General features: G+C 37.5%; 1 protein-coding gene across 5 annotated transcripts; it reads right to left on the reverse strand.

Annotated features, from left to right (window-relative positions):
* Positions 1-408: 408 nt before the first annotated feature.
* Positions 409-22,841, reverse strand: zda (peptidyl-prolyl cis-trans isomerase zonda). 5 transcript variants are annotated; one of them, XM_053787189.2, is made up of 9 exons: positions 22,626-22,766; positions 19,863-20,008; positions 17,204-17,338; positions 16,897-16,970; positions 14,659-14,793; positions 11,533-11,647; positions 4,430-4,600; positions 2,214-2,429; positions 409-2,071 (listed from the first exon to the last, which is right to left on the reverse strand). In XM_053787189.2, the coding sequence occupies exons 2-9, from the start codon at positions 19,995-19,997 to the stop codon at positions 1,976-1,978; spliced, it is 1,077 nt and encodes a 358-aa protein (XP_053643164.1). In that variant the 5' UTR covers positions 19,998-20,008; positions 22,626-22,766; the 3' UTR covers positions 409-1,975. The 5 variants fall into 5 exon arrangements, with proteins under 5 accessions (XP_053643164.1, XP_053643167.1, XP_053643165.1 ...); XM_053787192.2 differs by lacking the exon at positions 22,626-22,766 and adding an exon at positions 22,783-22,841 and having other exon boundaries at positions 1,829-2,071; XM_053787190.2 differs by having other exon boundaries at positions 1,829-2,071; positions 22,597-22,736.
* Positions 22,842-23,057: the final 216 nt, after the last annotated feature.

Genomic DNA, 23,057 nt, shown 5'->3' on the forward strand with positions numbered 1-23,057 from the left:
TTCGCTTTGTACGAATTCATGCGGCCACCATATTTCTATCAACAATTTTTTTAAACAATATCTCTATAAATATTATTGAACTGGTTTATCATGACATTCAGAAGAAAGACTGAGTAGACAGAAAACAAATTTGGGCTTGGGAAATCCAAAGAGAGAGTTACAAACAAAACTCTATGTCTTGCACCAAGTCAAAAGATGGACACTAAGCCAAATGAAGTTGGTTACTCTGACATGAAGTTTAGGTGGAGGGAGGAAATAGTAGTAGGGAGATACATAGCCACAAGTTCATAATGTGTGTACTTGAATCCAGACAAAGACAGGTTGGTGGAGGGAGTGTAAATTGTAGGATGATAATTTTTTCTCATTTATTTTTTAACAATTTTTTTTTTTTTGAGGGGGGGGGGGGGTCCAGTATGTGGCTGCATTTGGAGCCAATCTGGTATGCTCCAGTTTTTTTGGTAAAAGTAGAGGAATACAGATTTTTTTCCCAATTTTATACTGAATGGAGATTAGCTTTGAGTTTAAAGATTTTATTATAAATTTATTTTGGTAGAGGATCATTTTGTGCATGTGTGGCAAGCTCATATTTTGGTAAAAAAATTGTCAAGGAATGTGAAATTTGTAGTCTGAACGAATCTCTTACACGTTTATACTGGGTTTGCTTATGTGAATTTACTTTATGCAAGGAATGTAACTATTGCAAAGTATGAATTGCACCTAAATGAGTATTTATGGAACTTTGTAGGATACATATATTGTGATAACAACATGGCTGTCTAAATAATGATAATTTTTCATTTAGCAGCAGATGTCTTAGCAATGATCTCTCCTAATACTAAGCCAATTTATTACACTGTGTGTCAGTTCTCACTTGGCAATGTTAACTAATGGCTTCAATATGGAACAGTAGCAATGTTGTACATCAAGGCTACTGGTGCCACAAAATTTTGACTTGTGAATGTACTGGCTCATGTTGAATGATTTTCTGTCTCCTACAATGAAACTTACATAATACCAAACTTATATGCAGAATGCTAACACTGCTTGTTCTTAACTTGAAAGGGACACTGCTATACAGGTGCATATTTTGTGCTTAAATATGTCATGTGAAATCCATCATAATTAAAAATAATATATACAAATGGAATGTGCATTAGATATTTGTCAAAAATAATTTTGGAGTGACAAAACCAACAATTTACTTATGCTCATCGTATCAGAAAATGGGTAAAATTTTAAGTATGGATAAAACCTTTGCTAAACCTAAATGATTTTCAAAGAAACAGAATCTTGTATAATATTTTTCTTACTTTTATGGTGTTTGCAAAAACACAACTTTAAAAAAAATCTTAATTTATTACTATAATCACTAAAGCACTCAACCCTTAGGAGTTATACAATAATTGGGGAATGGGAGGCCATCAGGTTTGATCCAAGGAAGGAAAGGGTAAGGTCAGCTCCTTGGATTAAGAGCCCCTCACCAGCATCAAGGCACCTTTCTTGAGAGGAAGAAATTCCTAAGAGATATCAAAACTGCGGTATCTACTTACAAAATACAGCTGATAAAAGATGGTTTCTTGAAGTGAATTTAATCACACATCTCTTGCAATAAACATGTCGTGCTACGATTCCAAAAATTGATAAGTTAGGAAATAATTTTATGCAAAAAAAGAGAGAAAATACAATAATCAGCAAGACTTATGAATTATTTATGATTTACAGCTGCTGAAGTTATAATATCCATCATTTCAAAAGTTCATACCATAACTTCGGTGGTCAACATTTTCAAAGTTATAAACACCAAATCACTTCAATAAATTGTTATGCAAGACTAAGGAAAAAATTATTTTTAGATAAAATAATACATATTTATTATTTGTTAGTGTAGTATTTCTTTATGAACTTTGAAAATGATGAAATTAATACCTTAAAGTATAAATAGAGAGAAATTAATGATTTATACTTCTATGTCACATTACTGGAAGAGTTCATATAGAAGTGTTCGATTCTGGTACACTACCAAGGCTATCAGCACCGTCACAAAGGTTACCATCCAGGTTTTCCAGGGAAACTGGAAAAAATATAATAATGGTGAACCAATTATAATTATACAGATAAAGTATATTTTTGTGACTAATGAAATTGGAATAAAGTTTCTACAAAATATCAGTATAATACTGGATATCTATTGCATACAGTAATATTATACTTACACTTTTGATAACTGGATATCGCGTATCAGACTGAGTCGTGTTCTTCTTCAAGCCTAACATACGTCTGTAGAGAGATTTCTCAGATTCAGCCTCAATTCGTGCCTTCTCTCGCATCTTTGCCAATTCTTGGTGAATGAGGCGTGATTCAGGTTCAAGCTCAAGTGCCAGCTTTAGTAAGGCAACAGATTCTTTCATTTTTCCCTGTATCCCAAGTACCTGTAACAATTGTAATAATGTTGGTAGAATTACCGACAATATGTAAAGTAAAAGGACACAAGTGCAACTAATGTGACATTTTATTGTGGCAACGTTTTGCTCTCCAGGAGCTTTGTCAAGCCGATACAAACAGTATATGGACACAGAGGGTATATAAAGACTCAGAGTGAGGTGCAATACTAGTGAGGTACCATTTCGATGTTCAATAGTGGTAGTAGTAGTAGTACTGACAATATGGTAGAGCAATTAATTCGTACATGAGTAAAAGGATATAAAAGCTATTACTTGGGTAACATAAAAATAGGTTGGACAAATATAGACTGGATAGAGGCAGCCTTTTCCAGTGTTCACTCTCTGTGATGTGCTTTGTGTAGTATAACAGGAGAGACTATGTGATGGCAGGGTTTACTGTTTTCAGGAGGATTCTCGCTAAGACTTCAGAGATGGTGAAGCTGCCGTTGTTTTGTTTAATTGTATTCGAAACAGCGATCAGTGCTGATTCGAGGCACTTGCGTCTGCGAAAATTAGTTTCTTTGATCACGAATTGGGCGTCCCTGAATTTCATGAGATGACTGGTGGAATTTCGGTGTTGTACACAGGCTTTGTTCAAGTTATTGTTCCTACATGTGTAAATGTGTTCAGTGAGGCGGGTGTCGAGGTTTCTTGCTGTTTCAGTAAACCCTGCCATCATATAGTCTCTCCTGTTATACTACACAAAGCACATTACAGAGAGTGAACACTGGAAAAGGCCTTCTCTATCCAGTCTATATTTGTCCAACCTATAGCTTTTATATCCTTTTACTCATTATTTTTTTATTATTATCACACTGGCCGATTCCCACCAAGGTAGGGTAGCCCGAAAAAGAAAAACTTTCACCATCATTCACTCCATCACTGTCTTGCCAGAAGGGTGCTTTACACTACAGTTTTTAAACTGCAACATTAACACCCCTCCTTCAGAGTGCAGGCACTGTACTTCCCATCTCCAGGACTCAAGTCCGGCCTGCCGGTTTCCCTGAATCCCTTCATAAATGTTACTTTGCTCACACTCCAACAGCACGTCAAGTATTAAAAACCATTTGTCTCCATTCACTCCTATCAAACACGCTCACGCATGCCTGCTGGAAGTCCAAGCCCCTCGCACACAAAACCTCCTTTACCTCCTCCCTCCAACCCTTCCTAGGCCGACCCCTACCCCGCCTTCCTTCCACTACAGACTGATACACTCTTGAAGTCATTCTGTTTCGCTCCATTCTCTCTACATGTCCGAACCACCTCAACAACCCTTCCTCAGCCCTCTGGACAACAGTTTTGGTAATCCCGCACCTCCTCCTAACTTCCAAACTACGAATTCTCTGCATTATATTCACACCACACATTGCCCTCAGACATGACATCTCCACTGCCTCCAGCCTTCTCCTCGCTGCAACATTCATCACCCACGCTTCACACCCATATAAGAGCGTTGGTAAAACTATACTCTCATACATTCCCCTCTTTGCCTCCAAGGACAAAGTTCTTTGTCTCCACAGACTCCTAAGTGCACCACTCACTCTTTTTCCCTCATCAATTCTATGACTCACCTCATCTTTCATAGACCCATCCGCTGACACGTCCACTCCCAAATATCTGAATACGTTCACCTCCTCCATACTCTCTCCCTCATGTACGAATTAATTGCTCTACCATATTGTCACTACTACTACTACTACCACTAGTGAACATCGAAATGGTACCTCACTAGTATTGCACCTCACTCTGAGCCTTTATATACGGTCTGTGTCCATATACTGTTTGTATCGGCTTGACAAAGCTCCTGGAGAGCGAAACGTTGCCACAATAAAATGTCACATTAGTTGCACTTGTGTCCTTTTACTTTACATACCTGTAACAAGAATATTGAATATCTCTAAGTATTAAAGAAATAGTTCTGCTCCCAGCAACAATAACACTCATTATCAGTAAATAGTTACACTTAACCTGACATAACTCAAGCTCACCTTGCCTTTCCTGAAGAGTGCCTTTACATTATTAGGTTGGCACTTTAACACTGTATCCAAAGATTTCACAGCCATATCATATGCTTCAACTTTTATTTGTGCTGCTCCCATATTATTTAAAGCCTTCAAACGTTCGGTCAATATTTCTTGCACCTCGGGTCTCACATTCTCCTGTGTGAGTAATTAAAAGTTATATTTGAAAATATATATTTTATGAAAAAGAGGATAAATAAATATACAAGGTATGATGTAGCACGTAATGAAAGTAGTTTGTTAGATTATGTATTGGTGGATAAGAGGTTGATGGGTAGGCTCCAGGATGTACACGTTTATAGAGGGGCAACTGATATATCGGATCATTATCTAGTTGCAGCTACAGTTACAGTAAGAGGTAGATGGGGTAAGAGGAAAATGGCAACAACAAGTAAGAGGGAGGTGAAAGTGTATAAACTAAGGGAGGAGGAAGTTTGGGTGAATTATAAGCAACTATTGGCAGAAAGGTGGGCTGGTGCAGGTATGAGTAGTGGGGGGGGGGTTGAAGAGGGTTGGAATAGTTTTAAAAATGCAGTACAGTGGACCCTCAACCAACGATGGCATCGATTAACGATAAATCTGACTAGCGATACATTTTAATGCAAAAATTTTGCCTCGACTAGCGCTTAAAAACCCGACCAGCGCTATTCGTTCCATACCATACGCGTCCACTTTGGCCTGAGCGCGCCTCACTTGTCCCTTTGGTGCCAGCGTTTACAAGCCAGCCAGCCACCGCGGTTGCTTCCAAACATACAACTGGAACATTTCATATTATCACAGCCTTTTTAGTGATTGCACCTGCAAATAAGTCACCATGGGCCCCAAAAAAGCTTCTAGTGCCAACCCTACAGCAAAAAGGGTGAGAATTACTATGGAGATGAAGAAAGATATCATTGATAAATATGAAAGTGGAGTGCGTATCTCTGAGCTGGTCAGGTTGTATAATAAACCCCAATCAACCATCGCTACTATTGTGGGCAAGAAAACGGCAATCAAGGAAGCTGTTCTTGCCAAAGGTGCAACTATGTTTTCGAAACTGAGATCGCAAGTGATAGAAGATGTTGAGAGACTTTTATTGGTGTGGATAAACGAGAAACAGATAGCAGGAGACAGCATCTCTCAAGCGATCATATGTGAAAAGGCTAGGAAGTTGCATGACGATTTAATTAGAAAAATGCCAGCAACTAGTGATGTGAGTGAATTTAAGGCCAGCAAAGGTTGGTTTGAGAGATTTAAGAAGCGTAGTGGCATTCATAGTGTGATAAGGCATGGTGAGGCTGCCAGTTCGGACCACAAATCGGCTGAAAAATATGTGCAGGACTTCAAGGAGTACATAGACAGTGAAGGACTGAAACCTGAACAAGTGTTTAATTGTGACGAAACAGGCCTGTTTTGGAAGAAAATGCCAAGCAGGACGTACATTACTCAGGAGGAAAAGGCACTCCCAGGACATAAGCCTATGAAAGACAGGCTTACTCTGTTGATGTGTGCCAATGCTAGTGGTGATTGCAAAGTGAAGCCTTTATTGGTGTATCACTCTGAAACTCCCAGAGTGTTCAGGAAAAACAATGTCCTCAAGGATAATTTGTATGTGCTGTGGAGGGCAAACAGTAAGGCATGGGTCACTAGGGACTTTTTCTATGACTGGTTACATCATGCATTTGCCCCCAATGTGAAAAATTACCTAATTGAAAAGAAATTAGACCTTAAGTGCCTCCTGGTATTAGACAATGCTCCTGGTCATCCTTCAGACTTGGCAGAGCGACTTTCTAGGGACATGAGCTTCATTAAGGTGAAGTTTTTGCCTCCTAATACCACTCCTCTCCTGCAGCCCATGGACTAGCATGTTATTTCCAACTTCAAGAAACTGTACACAAAAGCTATGTTTGAAAGGTGCTTTGTAGTGACCTCAGAAACTCAACTGACTCTAAGAGGGTTTTGGAAAGATCATTTTACCATCCTCAATTGTGTAAACATTATAGGTAAGGCTTGGGAGGAAGTGACTAAGAGGACATTGAACTCTGCTTGGAAAAAATTGTGGCCAGAATGTGTAGACAAAAGGGATTTTGAAGGGTTTGAGGCTAACCCTGAGAATCCTATGCCAGTTGAGGAATCCACTGTGGCATTGGGGAAGTCCTTGGGGTTGGAGGTTAGTGGGGAGGATGTGGAAGAGTTGGTGGTGGAGGACAGTGAAGAACTAACCACTGATGAGCTGCTAGATCATCTTCCCCTTCTAAACACTAACACCTCTCCCCTCCTCCCATCCCATCAATCATCACCAGATCTTCAATAAAGGTAAGTGTCATGTAACTGTGCATGTAATCTTCAGTTTGTGTGTATTAAAATCAATATTTCATGTGGTAAAAATTTTTTTTTTTTTATACTTTTGGGTGTCTTGCACGGATTAATTTGATTTCCATTATTTCTTATGGGGAAAATTAACTTGACTAACGATAATTCTGACTAACGATGAGCTCTCAGGAACGGATTAATATCGCTGGTCGAGGGTCCACTGCATTAGAATGTGGGGCAGAAGTTTGTGGTTATAGGAGGGTGGGGGCAGGAGGAAAGAGGTGTGACTGGTGGAATGATGAAGTAAAGGGTGTGAAAAAAGAGAAAAAGGTAGCTTACGAGAGGTATTTACAAAGCAGAAGTGTTATAAGAAGAGCAGAGTATATGAAGAGTAAAAGAAAGGTGAAGAGAGTGGTGACAGAGTGCAAAAGGAGAGCGGATGATAGAGTGGGAGAGGCACTGTCAAGAAATTTTAATGAAAATAAGAAAAAAATTTGGAGTGAGTTAAGCAAGTTAAGAAAGCCTAGGGAAAGTATGGATTTGTCAGTTAAAAACAGAGTAGAGGAGTTAGTAGATGGGGAGATGGAGGTTTTGGGTAGATGGTGAGAATATTTTGAGGAACTTTTAAATGTTGACAAAGAAAGGGAGGTGGTAATTTCATGCACTGGCCAGGGAGGTATACCATCTTTTAGGAGTGAAGAAGAGCAGGATATGAGTGTGGGGGAGGTGCATGAGGCATTACGTAGAATGAAAGGGGGTAAAGCAGCTGGAACTGACGGGATCATGACAGAAATGTTAAAAGCAGGGGGGGACATAGTGTTGGAATGGTTGGTATTTTTGTTTAATAAATGTGTGAAAGAGGGGAAGGTACCTAGGGATTGGCGGAGAGCGTGTATGGTCCCTTTATATAAAGGGAAGGGGGACAAAAGAGATTATAAAAATTATAGAGGAATAAGTTTACTGAGTATACCAGGAAAAGTGTACGGTAGGGTTATAACTGAAAGAATTAGAGGCAAGACAGAATGTAGGATTGCGGATGAGCAAGGAGGTTTCAGGGTGGGTAGGGGATGTGTAGATCAAGTGTTTACATTGAGGCATATGTGTGAACAGTATTTAGATAAAGGTAGGGAAGTTTTTATTGCATTTATGGATTTAGAAAAGGCATATGATAGAGTGGATAGGGGAGCAATGTGGCAGATGTTGCAAGTATATGGAATAGGTGGTAAGTTACTAAATGATGTAAAGAGTTTTTATGAGGATAGTGAGGCTCAGGTTAGGGTGTGTAGAAGAGAGGGAGATTACTTCCCAGTAAAAGTAGGTCTTAGACAGGGATGTGTAATGTCACCATGGTTGTTTAATATATTTATAGATGGGGTTGTAAAAGAAGTAAATGCTAGGGTGTTCGAGAGAGGGGTGGGATTAAATTATGGGGAATCAAATACAAAATGGGAATTGACACAGTTGCTTTTTGCTGATGATACTGAGCTCATGGGAGATTCTAAAGAAAAATTGCAAAGGTTAGTGGATGAATAAATAACAAAAAGGCACAATACCGTGACTGGAACGATACACAAATAACCCGCACATAAAAGAGAGAAGCTTACGACGACGTGTTAGTGGATGAGTTTGGGAGCGTGTGTAAAGGTAGAAAGTTGAAAGTGAACATAGAAAAGAGTAAGGGGATGAGGGTATCAAATGATTTAGATAAAGAAAAATTGGATATCAAATTGGGGAGGAGTAGTAGGGAAGAAGTGAATGTTTTCAGATACTTGGGAGTTGATGTGTCGGCAGATGGATTTATGAAGGATGAGGTTAATCATAGAACTGATGAGGGAAAAAAGGTGAGTGGTGCGTTGAGGTATATGTGGAGACAAAAAATGTTATCTATGCAGGCAAAGAAGGGAATGTATGAAAGTATAGTAGTACCAACACTCTTATATGGGTGTGAAGCTTGGGTGGTAAATGCAGCAGCGAGGAGACGGTTGGAGGCAGTGGAGATGTCCTGTCTAAGGCAATGTGTGGTGTAAATATTATGCAGAAAATTTGGAGTGTGGAAATTAGGAGAAGGTGTGGAGTTAATAAAAGTATTAGTCAGAGGGCTGAAGAGGGGGTTGTTGAGGTGGTTTGGTCATTTAGAGAGAAGGGATCAAAGTAGAATGACATGGAGAGCGCATAAATCTGTAGGGGAAGGAAGGCGGGGTAGGGGTCGTCCTAGAAAAGGTTGGAGGGAGGGGGTAAAGGAGGTTTTGTGGGCGAGGGGCTTGGACTTCCGGCAAGCCTGTGTGAGCATGTTAGATAGAAGTGGATGGAGACAAATGGTATTTGGGACCTGACGATCTGTTTGGAGTGTGAGCAGGGTAATATTCAGTGAAGGGATTCAGGGAAACTGGTTATTTTTATATAGCCGGACTTGAGTCCTGGAAATGGGAAGTACAATGCCTGCACTCTAAAGGAGGGGTTCGAGATATTAGCAGTTTGGAGGGATATGTTGTGTATCTTTATAGGTATATGCTTCTAAACTGTTGTGTTCTGAGCACCTCTGTAAAAACAGTGATTATGTGTGAGTGAGGTGAAAGAGTTGAATGATGAAAGTATTTTCTTTTTGGGGATTTTCTTTCTTTTTTTGGGTCACCCTGCCTCAGTGGGAGACGGCCGACTTGTTAAAAAAAAAAAAAAAAGTTTACCAAGTATACCAGGAAAAGTGTACAGTAGGGTTATTATTGAAAGAATTACAGGTAAGACAGAATGTAGAATTGCGGATGAGCAAGGAGGTTTTAGAGTGGGTAGGGGATGTGTAGATCAAGTGTTTACGTTGAAGCATATATGTGAGCAGTATTTAGATAAAGGTAGGGAAGTTTTTATTGTATTTATGGATTTAGAAAAGGCATATGATAGAGTGGACAGGGAAGCAATGTGGCAGATGTTGCAAGTATATGGAATAGGTGGTAAGTTACTAAATGCTGTAAAGAGTTTTTATGAGGATAGTGAGGCTCAGGTTAGGGTGTGTAGAAGAGAGGGAGACTACTTCCCGGTAAAAGTAGGTCTTAGACAGGGATGTGTAATGTCACCATGGTTGTTTAATATATTTATAGATGGGGTTGTAAAAGAAGTAAATGCTAGGGTGTTTGGGAGAGGGGTGGGATTAAATTATGGGGAATTAAATACAAAATGGGAAGTGACAGGGTAATATTTAGTGAAGGGGTTCAGGAAAAATGGTTATTTTATATAACCGGACTTGAGTCCTGGAAATGGGAAGTACACTCTAAAGCACTCTAAAGGAGGGGTTTGAGATACTGGCAGTTTGGAGGGATATATTGTGTATTTTTATATGTACATGTACATATATACTGCTTCTAAACTGTTGTATTCTGGGCACCTCTGCAAAAACAGTGATTATGTGTGAGTGAGGTGAATGATGATGAAAGTATTTTCTTTTTGGGTCACCCTGCCTCGGTGGGAGACGGCTAACTCTGAAAAAAAAAAAATGAAAATATTAATTCAATACCAACTACAGTGGACAGTGATAGCAACATAATGTGCCCTTCAACTTTATCATGAATGGGTATCTGCATCACAAACTGAAAAATCTTTCCCATTTTTCTTGCAACATCTGTTGAGATGGAAACCAGCACTGAAAAAATCTGAGCAAGATGAGAGTCCAAGGGAAAAGAAGTGGCTGCAATTTAATGCGCTAGTGTTATGGAATATGGCCTGGTGATACTAAGCTGATAGTAGTGTATTACATTCACACAGAAAGCTTGGGGTCATACACTGTCTGAGAAATGGAAGGCAATGAGGTTTGATTTAAGGAAGGGAAGGTCAGGTTCAATTCCTTGAGTCAAAAGCCCTTCACCAACATCAAGGAAGTTCTTTTGATGGGGTGCTAAATTGTGAAGTACTGTACTTTGTCTCTGAGATTAAGCCAATTCTGATCAAAATAATATAACATGCTATCTATTTTATGTTGTCTACTATCTTGTATTACTGATCTACTTTTGACTTTAGGTATAGATATAGAGGGTGGGTTAAAGTCTTTTTTTTTTTTTTAAAGAATTTTTAAACAACAGTCTGATTCCTGTAATCACAATTTTGAATGCCCATTATCTAACAAATTATTATTATATTCACAAAAGGTTGGAGGGAGGGGGTAAAGGAGGTTTTGTGTGCGAGGGGCTTGGACTTCCAGCAGGCATGCATGAGCGTGTTTGATAGGAGTGAATGGAGACAAATGGTTTTTAATACTTGACGTGCTGTTGGAGTGTGAGCAAAGTAACATTTATGAAGGGATTCAGGGAAACCGGCAGGCCGGAATTGAGTCCTGGAGATGGGAAGTACAGTGCCTGCACTCTGAAGGAGGGGTGTTAATGTTGCAGTTTAAAAACTGTAGTGTAAAGCACCCTTCTGGCAAGACAGTGATGGAGTGAATGATGGTGAAAGTTTTTCTTTTTCGGGCCACCCTGCCTTGGTGGGAATCGGCCAGTGTGATAATAAAAAAATAATAATTCACAAAAGAACACCAAACTTGTATTAAGTCATACAATACAGGTTTGGTGTATTTCTCCTGGGCCTACTGGATTCCTCTCAGGAATAATTTTTTCCAGTCTACTCATATAACTCTCAACACTGCTGTAGCTCATTATTATTCACTGTATGAATTTCATCCAGATGACCATTCAGTTTGGGAAACATGAGTCATTCAAATGTCAAGCTTAAATGTATAAAAGAGGAAATATTTTTTCTTTTGTAGTCTATAAATTGAGTAAAGATGATATTCTCACCCCATATTCCTCTTCTGCATCATCAAGGAAGTCTACTGCTGCACTGTAACACTGGATAGCCATGGAATACTCATCTCTGTTGAACCACCAATTTCCTCGTTCACGTTTACGATTCCTGAAATAAATAACGTAAAATAAAAAGAACTTCTTATTCTTTTTAGTAATCTTTACAGGAAAAGGGGTTACTAGCCCATTGTTCCCGGCATTTTAGTTGACTTTTACAACACACATGGCTTACGGAGGAAAGATTCTTATTCCACTTCCCCATGGGTATAAAAGGAAAAGTAATAAGACCAAGAACTATTAAGATAAAATCAAAGAAAACTCAGATGAGTGTGTATAAATAAATGTGTACATGTATGTGTAGTGTGACCTAAGTGTAAGTAGAAGTAGCAAGACATACCTGTAATCTTGCATATTTATGAGACAGACAAAAGACATCAGCAATCCTACCATCATGTAAAACAATCACAGGCTTTCGTTTTACACTCACTTGGCAGGACGGTAGTACCTCCCTGGGTGGTTGCTGTCTACCAACCTACTACCATGTTGTGTATCTTTATATGTGTATGCTTCTAAACTGTTGTATTCTGAGCACCTCTGCAAAAACAGTGATAATGTGCGAGTGTGGTGAAAGTGTTGAATGATGATGAAAGTATTTTCTTTTTGGGGATTTTATTTCTTTTTTGGGTCACCCTGCCTCGGTGGGAGACGGCCGACTTGTTGAAAAAAAAAAAAAAAAAAAAAAAAAAAAAAAGAACTAGCCTACTTTAACCATAACAAGCTCAGCTCCCTCAAGTAAGCTGTGAGTGGTAAATTTTGGCCTAGATACGGGAGAATGGGTTTGTGTGGCGAGTGTGCATGGTACATAAAATATCCTGCCCCATGCGGTGCATGATGGGAAAAGCAAATAGCAAATTTGAAGCATTTTCTTGGATGGCTTTTATGGTTTTATTGGTGTTTCTTATCATCTGATGTAATGGAAAACATACTAATGCAATAGAGATGATTTTGGTTGCTTTCAGGACTGGCAGTAGTTTGAAATTGGGTTGAAAGTAGTGAAAATATTTTATTTTTTGCTGATTTTCCTTAGAACAGGTAAGGCCCCCCTCTACACCCCCCTGGTCTGTTCTATGGATTTTTAATATGTCGAATTCAATTACTGGGATGATGTAAACCATGACCAATCATTCCTGGTTATATTTTAGTATCCAAGATATAGGATAAAGCTTTGATTTTTTGTACAATTATGAATTCAAAATGGAACGCAAGTGCAATATAGGAGAAGCCTGGGGATGTGATTAATGAACAGAGGAAATATTGTTGTAGTTCCTGGAATGTCTACATGGTATATTTTGTACTATGTTCAAATTGGATTTTTTTAATTTTATGTAAAATTGGCCAAAATACTGACTTATGTGCACCTTACTGGGTAGTTGTAGTAGCTGAATGGGCAGTTTCTTGTGCTCAATCGATAGAACAGAATGCATAAAAGCAAAATAGCTAAGAATCTGATTGAATGGATTAACCCTTTGACTGTTTCAGGCCCCTCTCTGAAACTGTCATTCTATGTCGCTCAATTTTTGAAAAAAAAAAAAATTATTTTTTCTTATGAAATGATAGAGAATCTTTTCCCGATGGTAATGACACCAAAAGTTCGAAATTTGGTCGAAAACTCGTGGAATTATGCTCCCGCGAAGTTAGCGGTCTCGGCGACATATGCGTATCGGCGATTTCGCCGACTTTGAGCCCTATTTTCAGCCAATTCCCTTGTTCCAGTTGACCAAACTCATAGCTATTTCTTTAGAACTCCATTTTATCTATCAGCTGAGTACAAGAAACCTCCCATTTACTAATTTGGACTACCCAATATGGTGGTCAGAAATTGGCAATTTGGCCAATTTCACACAAAATAAAAAATATGCCAATTTCAAAATAGGGTCCAGAATAAACAAGGTAGACATTCGTGGCACTAAAATAACATATGCTCTGTTCATTAGTCACATCTCTAGGCCCCTCTTATATTATTATTGCTTTATATTTTGATTTTTTATTCATACAAAAAAATACAAAATTTACTGTTATGCAGACGACTGCATTATTGTAAAAATGGTATAAATAATATCAGTGCACTAGTGAAAGAATATTAGACTCCCCAGTTGACGTGTATTGGACGTGTGGTGTGATTTATTTACTCTTGAACATTGGTAAAAATCGAACATTTCCGCTACTTTGAGCTCAGTTTCAAGGTCGTTTTCATCGTAAAAGTAATGAAAATCATCTCTATTTCTGTAATATGTTTTCCATTTTATCACCTAAGACCATGAAAACGCGAATACAACGATAAATACTATACGAAAATACACCTCAAAGTCGGCGTTTTATTCCAAAAAAACGATCCGAGTTTTTTTTTTCTCATTACGCAATGTGTGCTGCAGGATTTTTTTTATGTGGTGCACACTGACCACACAGACCCATTCTCTCACATGTGGGCCTACCAGCTTTCTCCCACTTGATTTGAAGCCGCTAGAATTATTGAGTATATATACGTCAGAAACATTGGCTCGTAAGACGTATTTATACGTCGAAAACAGTCAAAGGGTTAATGGAATTGGCTTAAAATAGGGCTCAAAGTAGGTGAAATTGTAATGTGTAGATTGCACTCAGACTGCTAAATTTGTGCCTGGGTAATTCTGTAAGTTTTCCATCAACTTCAGTACTTTAATGTCTTTACCATTTAATGTGTCTACTCTTTCAGAAGAAAAATAATAATAATAAAAAAAAGAAAGTGGACACAAAGCAATATTAATTTCTGTGACAGTATAAAACAAATTACAGCAATATTTAAATACACATGGCCAAAAGCATTTAAATGACTCAGACATACAAAATTTTCTATTAATAACAGCTATTGATTCACATTACCTCCAGAAGCCTAACCCTGCAAATTACGGGATTCAAGTGAATAACTGGGAACCTATTGTAAATTCACTATAAACCTTCATTCATACATCCAGGATTCCAAGTTTATATGCTACTTTCTCAGGAACTTTTCATAATGTACAAGCTAAAGAGAATACTTTACCACTGAGCTCCATAAACTTTAATCATTTATGTATAGCTTACCCAATGACCATGCGTTCAGAGATGGGTAATGAACCAGGTTCCTTTTCTGGTGCAAAGTCCAAGAGTTCCACCCTGTAGGTTATATTACTGTCTGGTGGGACATCTGGAGGAAGACCCTTACTTCCATATGCAAACCTAGAGGTTTTTTGTACATGGAAAGTTTAAAAAAAAATTTGAGTATATACATATATATATTGTAAATTAAAATGTAAACCACACTTTAGAGCCAAGCTTAAAATGGAAATATACATGAGAATGGGTTAGTATTTGTCAAAACGGACCTCATACATAACATTCCTACCGAGAACCTTTGTTTTCTCTTTGTTTATGTCAAATGCTGTATTTAAAACACACACAACCTGACCTGACTTTAGCTTTTTCCTCATCTTGGTTTTCTCCTACCCTTTCACTTGATCCATCTACTGGTCTTCAATCATTCTCTCCCTTGTGAAATAACAAAGGTACACTATGAAATTAAGCATATCTAAAGATTTCCCTCTGAATTCTAGGTTAGTACTTTATGGTCTTACAATGATAACCATTCTCACTTCCCTCAAGCTCTGGAATATTTTTATGAACAAGTTGCTTTCAAATTATTTCAGTAAAAAAATTGATAATAAAGTTTTGAAATTATTCAAGGAGTATTGTGTCCTGTTTCCAGACAAACTTGTTAACCGCCAATGCTGCCCATACTATTACATGAATGATTACAGTGGACCCCCGCATAACGATATTATTTCAATCCAGAAGTCTGTTTGGGTGCCGTTATAGACCAAATTTGTTCCCAAAAGAGATATTGTGAATTAGATTAGTCCGTTTCAGACCCCCAAAAATACACCTACAAAAGCACTTACAAAAATACACTTACATAACTGGTTGAGTTGGGAGCTGATTGTTATGCGGGGGGTCCACTGTATATTATTTATTCTAGAGTATATATCAGGTTTCTATGTTATTTATATTGTTTATTATGTCATATTATTACTAAATTTGAAAAGAGAAACTTTTGTTTTTCTTTTTGGGCCACCCTGCCTCGGTGGGATACGGCCAGTTTGTTGAAAAAAAAAAAAAAAAAGTCATGATAGATGAATTGTGACAGATGATATTAGTGAAATATTGAAGTACAGTGGACCCCTGGTTAACGAACTTTTTTCATTCCAGTAGTATGTTCAGGTGCCAGTACTGACCGAATTTTTTCCCATAAGGAATATTGTGAAGTAGATTAGTCCATTTCAGACCCCCAAACATACACGTACAAACGCACTTACATAAATACACTTACATAATTGGTCGCATTTGGAGGTGATCGTTAAGCGGGGGTCCACTGTATCTTGTGCCTCCTGAGAGCCGGGAATGGATTAATTGCATTTAATTTAATTAATTTAAATGAGGAAAATTGACTCTGAAAATGAGCAAATCCAGATGTGAGCGAGGTCACGGAGCGGATTAAACTCGTGGGTGGAGGTTCCACTGTACATTGTGAAACTAGGCATTTAGTCACCCTCTGTAACATGAATGGCCATGTATGCTATAGAGGGATGATGTATGCAATACTTCAATAGGTAGAATACATGATAAAACACATGTAAAATGATTATCAACTTATGTGTATAGTGCAAATAGGCTTAAAGATAATAAAATCTTTGCCTCAATAAATGACAATGTACAGTACAGTACAGTACAGCCTCTCCTCACTTAAAGATGGAGTTCCATTCTAAAGACTACATCGGTAAATGAATTTGTTGCTAAGTGAGAAGCATACTATAGTGGTAGTGGGTTTGTGTCAACCATCTCTGATACTGTTTTAATGTCACCTTTGTACCATTTATAACATTTCTGGTATAGTTTTAAATGTTTATACAGCAGTGTACTGTATATTGTAATAAACAGAATAGAGGAAATCAGCTCTAATATACATTATTTAGGTATGCATACTGGTCAGGGTCCGTTGTAAGTCTGAGTCATTGGTAAACAAATACATCCCTAAGTGAGGAGAGGCTGTACTGTACTAATAATTTGTTAAAAAAGGACTATATTATACGTACTTTATATTTACTATCACAGAGGTTACACATGTCCACAGATAGGAGACAAGGTTCTCCACAAGTCACAGTTTAAGGGTTAAGAAGCACACCATTGATAATAGTGGCGTCCTGTCATCTGAATACTGAAAGTAATATGAGGCACAATCTTTGCTATAATGTTATGTTATTAACAGACAATTTCACATTACTGTACCTGGATGCAACAAATACTTCAGCAATTTCTTCTTTATCCATCAGTGGTGCAATCATATCCAAACCCATAATCACCTACAAAGTAAATACTGGTATAATAAAATTAAAATGTCAAGTCAATTAATAATTTGAAGAAAAAATTAATAAACATACTAATAGCATAAATTAATTTTAAAAGCACAATGCTACCCAATGCATCTTAAGTTTAATCTCAATGAATGAATCATTAAGAAAATACAGTTGCTTTATGACCCTTGTGGATTTAGCACTTAAGTTTTGATTGTAATAATAATAATATTTTGACTAACCTCGCTATCTCCGACTGTAAATGTCAGCTGCTTATGTATAGCCACCTCTTTGCCATTCTCTAGTCTCCCAAACACATTCATTATGACAGTACTTCCCTTGAATGGTCTTGAGTCTACAATTCCAGCACTGATCACCTGCAAATACCAACACATTGCTTTATGCATCATTAAATATTTATGATCAAATATTCAGAAAACATGATCATTAAAGAATTTTATGAACATGAAGCAAATACTGTACTTAAAAATGTGACATGTGAATGAAAAGTTTTTCATAGTTTATATCCTAAGCTTTATATGCACAGTAAACTCTTTCTCTAAGGGTCTTTATGTTACCTCAACCCTTCTACGTCTCTGTCATATCCTCCAGTTACTAAGCACACCGGAGTTATGCCTTATTTGTTCTGCTTGCCTTCCCCAAATATCATGAAAACTTTGTTAACACCTGTCACCAACAAAACCACACAGGCCCCAGCACTTGCCTAGCAGCATAACAAAAACCCTTGATATAAAGGACTAAGAGGGAAAAGCAGGTGGCTAGTAAAGACAACTGTGGAGGATAGAGAAGAGATTGCTTTACCATGATAGCAACAGGAAAATTCTGCAACCAACAGGCTTTATCCATAATTTCTAAATCAAGTCATCCAGTGGAATCTGTTCCATATTTCCAAAGTCCACAATATAGAGGTCCCTCACATCGAAAATTTACTGTGTATACATTATAAATTATGATCAAGCAGGTTATTATTAGTTACCATTCAGAGATTAGGAAACAGTATACATAAAGAAACCTCTTGGAATTTTACTTATAATATGTAGAAAATATATATCGTACATTAAATTTTAAATGATTACAAGTTTACATTACCTTATTTTTATTGAAAGGGGTTATATACATGTACTGTATATACTATATTCAGTATCAAATATTAAAAAAATGCACTATATACAATCTTGAATGAAGTCAACTGAAAAAAATAAATGTTAGAAGAAACCAGGAATAGTTGCAGCATGTGTCTCAGTCAACAATCAACAGAAGTGAATTTTATTTTAAATTGACATATAACTCATTGAGAGTGAGGTACAGTATAGTGTCAATGAGGTTATTAAAGAAAAATTATTCACTGACAAAAGATGTTAACCCTTTGGGGTCGACAGGTCCTCTCAGAGACTTGTTCTCAGGGTCGGCCAAATTTAAAAAAAAAAAAAAAATTATTTTTTATGAAAAGATAGAAAATCTTTTCCTGATCATAATGACACCAAAAGTATAAAATTTGATGGAAAACTTATGGAATTATGCTCTCGCGAAGTTAGCGGTCTCGACGATGTTTACGCATTGGCGATTTTGCCCAATTTGAGCTCTATTTTCAGCCAATTCCAGTGTACTAGTCGACAAAAATCATAAATATTTCACTAAAACTCCATTTTTTCTATCGAATGAGTACAAGAAACCACCCATTTACCGATTTCAACTATCCAATAAAGTGGTCAGAATTTAACAATTTTGCCAATTTCACACAAATTTCAAAAGATGCCAATTTCCGAACAGGGTCGAGAATAAACAAGAAAGACATTACTGGCACTAAAATAACAAGTTCTCTGTTCGTTAGTCACATCCCCAGGTCCCTCTTATATTTCTTTGGCTTTCCACTTTGAATTTTTATTCTTAAAAAAAAAAACAAAATAAGATTTACTGTTATGCAGACTACTGCATTAGTGTAGAAATGGTATAAATAATATCAGCGCACTTGTGAAAGAATATTAGACTCACCAGTTGATGTGTATTGGACGCTTGGCATGATTTGTTTACTTTTGAACTTTGGTAAAAATCGAACATTTCTGCTACTTTGAGCTCAATTTCAAGGTACTTTTCATTGTAAAACCAGTGAAAATCATCTCAATTTCTGTAATATGCCTTCCATTCTATAAAATGAGACCAAGAAAACTAGAATACATCAATAAATACCATATGAAAATACAGTGCAAAGTGACTGTTTTAATCCAAAAAACACAGTCAAAGCTTTTTTTTTCTCATTACGCACTGTGTGCTGAAGGATTTTTTTTATACTGCGCACACTGACCACATAGACCCATTCTTACATATGTAGGCCTACCAGCTTTCTCTCACTAGATTTGAGGGTGCTAGAATTTAGGCGTACTAGTACGTCAAAAACCCTGGGTCATAAGACGTACTAGTACGTTCGAAACCCTCAAAGGGTTAAAGACATACAAAAGCAATGTAAGTAAAGAGAATGACTATGAAGATGCTGTATCTGAAAGGCCATACACAAATTGTGGATTTGTGTATTGTTTTAGCCATGATATTATGACTTTTTATTCTTTCTGAAAGGGCATCCTGAAGTTAAATTAGAGTAACAGTATGAGGTGTGTGAAATGGAGAGATGGGTAGGATGTTATATACATTGCTGGATGGAGGATGTTATATACATTGCTGGATGGAGGATGTTGTGTGTAGGCTGGTGGTATGAGATACAAAAACTTATGCATAAACAAGGTTGCTTGGGCCATTTCCTACACTGAAAGCACAGACATACCTTACAATATATCCTTCAAAAATGATATACTGTAGTATAATAAACTTAAGGAGAGGAAATGATGCATTTACTACTGTAATGCTCATGTCAACTTTTTTACATACCTTTTTCTTGAGGTCTCCACTACCAATTACATCTAGCCATTCATCGTCTGGTACATCTGTTTTGTCTTCTATATTTACATTCACTTCTTCCACCTTCTCAACCTTCACCTCTTTAGACTGATCTAGTTCAGGCATCTTCTTTGTGGCTGCTCAGGATAAATATACAAGTTTTCAATTTACAAGGTGGTAATACTATACTGTGCTGTATCTAAAGAATGGGTTTAATGTTCCAAGGCTCCATTTAAGGTCCCACATCTGGAAGGTTCCAAAGACCAATCGGGACACACAAAATTGTTGACACTGCCTTTAACCCATAGGTAAACTCATCGTCATCTTCAAGTAACTAATCAAAAAGCCCTAATACTTCCCAAGGGAAGTGAGGAGTTGAGATGTGAAGTAGTATAGGTCTAGACATTGGAGAGGGTGATCTCTAATGGCTCATATGTAGGTTTAATTCATAAAAAACTATGAAAGGTATGGCAGAAGCACAACTAAGTTCCTCTATTATTTCGATGATGAATGTTCATGATTAACTAAGTAAAGGTTAACAATATAATTGATGCAATTTTCTAATTTTGTTTTATTTTCACAAAATTAAAATTCAATGATTTTAGGTATAAAAAAAGATTGTCAAGACAGATCGAGATACCTTTAAAATTAATTCAATTTCACACAAGTACAAATATTCTACATAAACAGTGCATCTAGTACACCAGGTACAGGTCGGCCATCACTAATCTGGCAATCAGTTATCCGGTTCCATCAGTAATCCGGCACTAATTTCGGCTAGCATAATTTCAAATTTCATCGTTATACTCACTCAGATCATTATACTGACTCAATTTTCATCATTATACTGACTCAAATTTCATCATTATACTGACTCGGATATTGTGCAGATGGTTGTAAATCCACAGCAGCAAGCCAGTGGAGGAGCAAACAATGATGAAAATGAGGAAGTTGTAGCAGAAAGAGTTTCTACTGATAGGTTAAGTGTATTCTAACCTAACCACTCTGTTATTCGGCAAACTCACTAATCTGGCACACTACAGGTCCCAATGATGCCGGATTAGTGATGGCTGACCTGTATGACCAATATTTCTGAAGAATTGTGTGCCTGATAAAAAAATGCAATATTTTCTTACAAAAATTATTGTACAGATACTGTAGCAAGATGACAAATGACAGGTGACAACTTGAGGAGAAATGGATATGAATGCATTCAATGGAATGAATTGCAAGAGGATGTAGCAAGTACTACAATCATTGAAAAGTTTAAAAAATTATATGAAATTATTAAAGATGGGACACCAAGAGTATAGGTCTATTCCTGTAGTTATAAATCAGTAATTATAAATAGGTAATTATTTAGGATACTTTTACTGAAGACGTTTCAGTTCTTAGACCTTGATTACTTCAAATACGTATATTTGAAGTGATCAGGGTCCAAGGACCAAAACATATATGACAAAGGTGTGCTAAGAGAATACATTCACATACACTTCCAGCAGATTGTACAGATTATTCATGGGGAAGATAAGATTTTATTCTAATTTTTAACTCAAAGAGGGTTAGCCACCCAGGATAACCCAATAAAATCCATGCATCATTGGGGAATGTTGGCTTAATTTCCACTGAGGTCCTTTAACCTTCTCCCCCAGGATGTGACCCACAATGTACCTACTAACTGCTAGGTGAATAGGGGCAGCAATTGTTAGCAAACATGCCTAACATTTCACTCATGCTGGGGAGCTATCACTGGTTGCTCAGGGACAGATCCAAGGAAGGGGAGGATAGTGCCAATTCCCTGGATCAAGATCTCTTCAGGAGAACCATGGCAGCTCCCTATCCTTGAATGGATTAAATTGCAAATCATGGCTACAAATGTTTGGAAAGACCCCAATGGAAATAAGCCTGACTTTTTTTGGGGTTATCCCAAGTAATATACACTATGTATAATAATTATACTTATGTATACCTATACCTAAATAACTTACTGAAAAAAGTACAGGTCAGGCATGGGTCAGTGGACACACTGCTTTGCTCCACTAATCTTATAGAAATAACTATTGGGTTATCTGTGGATAAAATTATCATTACTATTGTAAGGTTATAATGAGTGTGGGTAATATAGAACAGTGCAAATTATAAAGAATTTGCACTGCAGTGGGTCCACTGATTCATGCCAGACCTGTCCTTTTTTCAATTAGTTTATTTAGGCACAAGTACACACAAGTACAATTATCATACATAGTGTAAATTACCCAGGATAACCCCCCCAAAAAGGCCAAAGTGATTTATTTCCATAGTAATCTTTGAAAATACTTTGACTCCGGGATGACGCTGGTGAAGGGCTCTATTTTTATAATCAAGGGGGAGCGCTAAAACCGTAGGATTATACAGCGCCTGTGGGGGGTGAATGTGGAAGGTAGTCAGGCAACTGGAACACAGATCCAATTCCCTAGATCAAGAGCCCCTTGCCAACGCAAAGGAACCTTCTTTGAGGGCTCTTGATCTAAGGAACCGGAACTGTGCTTCCCTTCTTAGATCGAACCTAAATGTCTCTCATTACCCCCTCCCCACCTCAGTTGTACGAACCCCACGGGTTTAGTGCTCCCTCGTAAATAATAACCCCCATAATTTTTTCCTCCGCTCAAGTCATGATGGTCAAGCACACGTACACACGCACAAAATTACACTCCTCTTACTCCAGTTTCCACTTTATGGGGTTTACCACTCTGGGAGAGACTCCACTGTGCGTACTAGTACTAGAAAACTAGGTGGAAGAGAAGGAGTTAGTGATGAAAGATGTTCTAGAAGTCTCTGAGGAGGAGCAGCAATGTTGACATATATCAGCTGCTGGCCGCCTCGTCCCGACCCTCGCCATGACTCTGGCTTCAACATTTCCTCATACTTTTACCCCAACGAATACGTAATGGAAACTCGGATGCACATGTATATATACTCTACACCAAAATTTTTATAGTATATGAGAAAGTCTAATTGATTACTACATAGTCGCTTTTTATGTCCTGTGATTAGATTAAAATCTTCACGAGTGTCTACTGATTAGAATAATCAAATCAGGATGACATGCTTAGTCCAATGTTCAATTTGTTTTAATTCATCTTACCTCAGTACATCTGATTTTCAAGATTTAGCGCTGCATATTTCTTCTCTCCCGATACATATTAC

Source organism: Cherax quadricarinatus, chromosome 48, assembly GCF_038502225.1.
Source record: "Cherax quadricarinatus isolate ZL_2023a chromosome 48, ASM3850222v1, whole genome shotgun sequence".
In the NCBI taxonomy this organism is placed as follows: Eukaryota; Metazoa; Arthropoda; class Malacostraca; order Decapoda; family Parastacidae; genus Cherax; species Cherax quadricarinatus.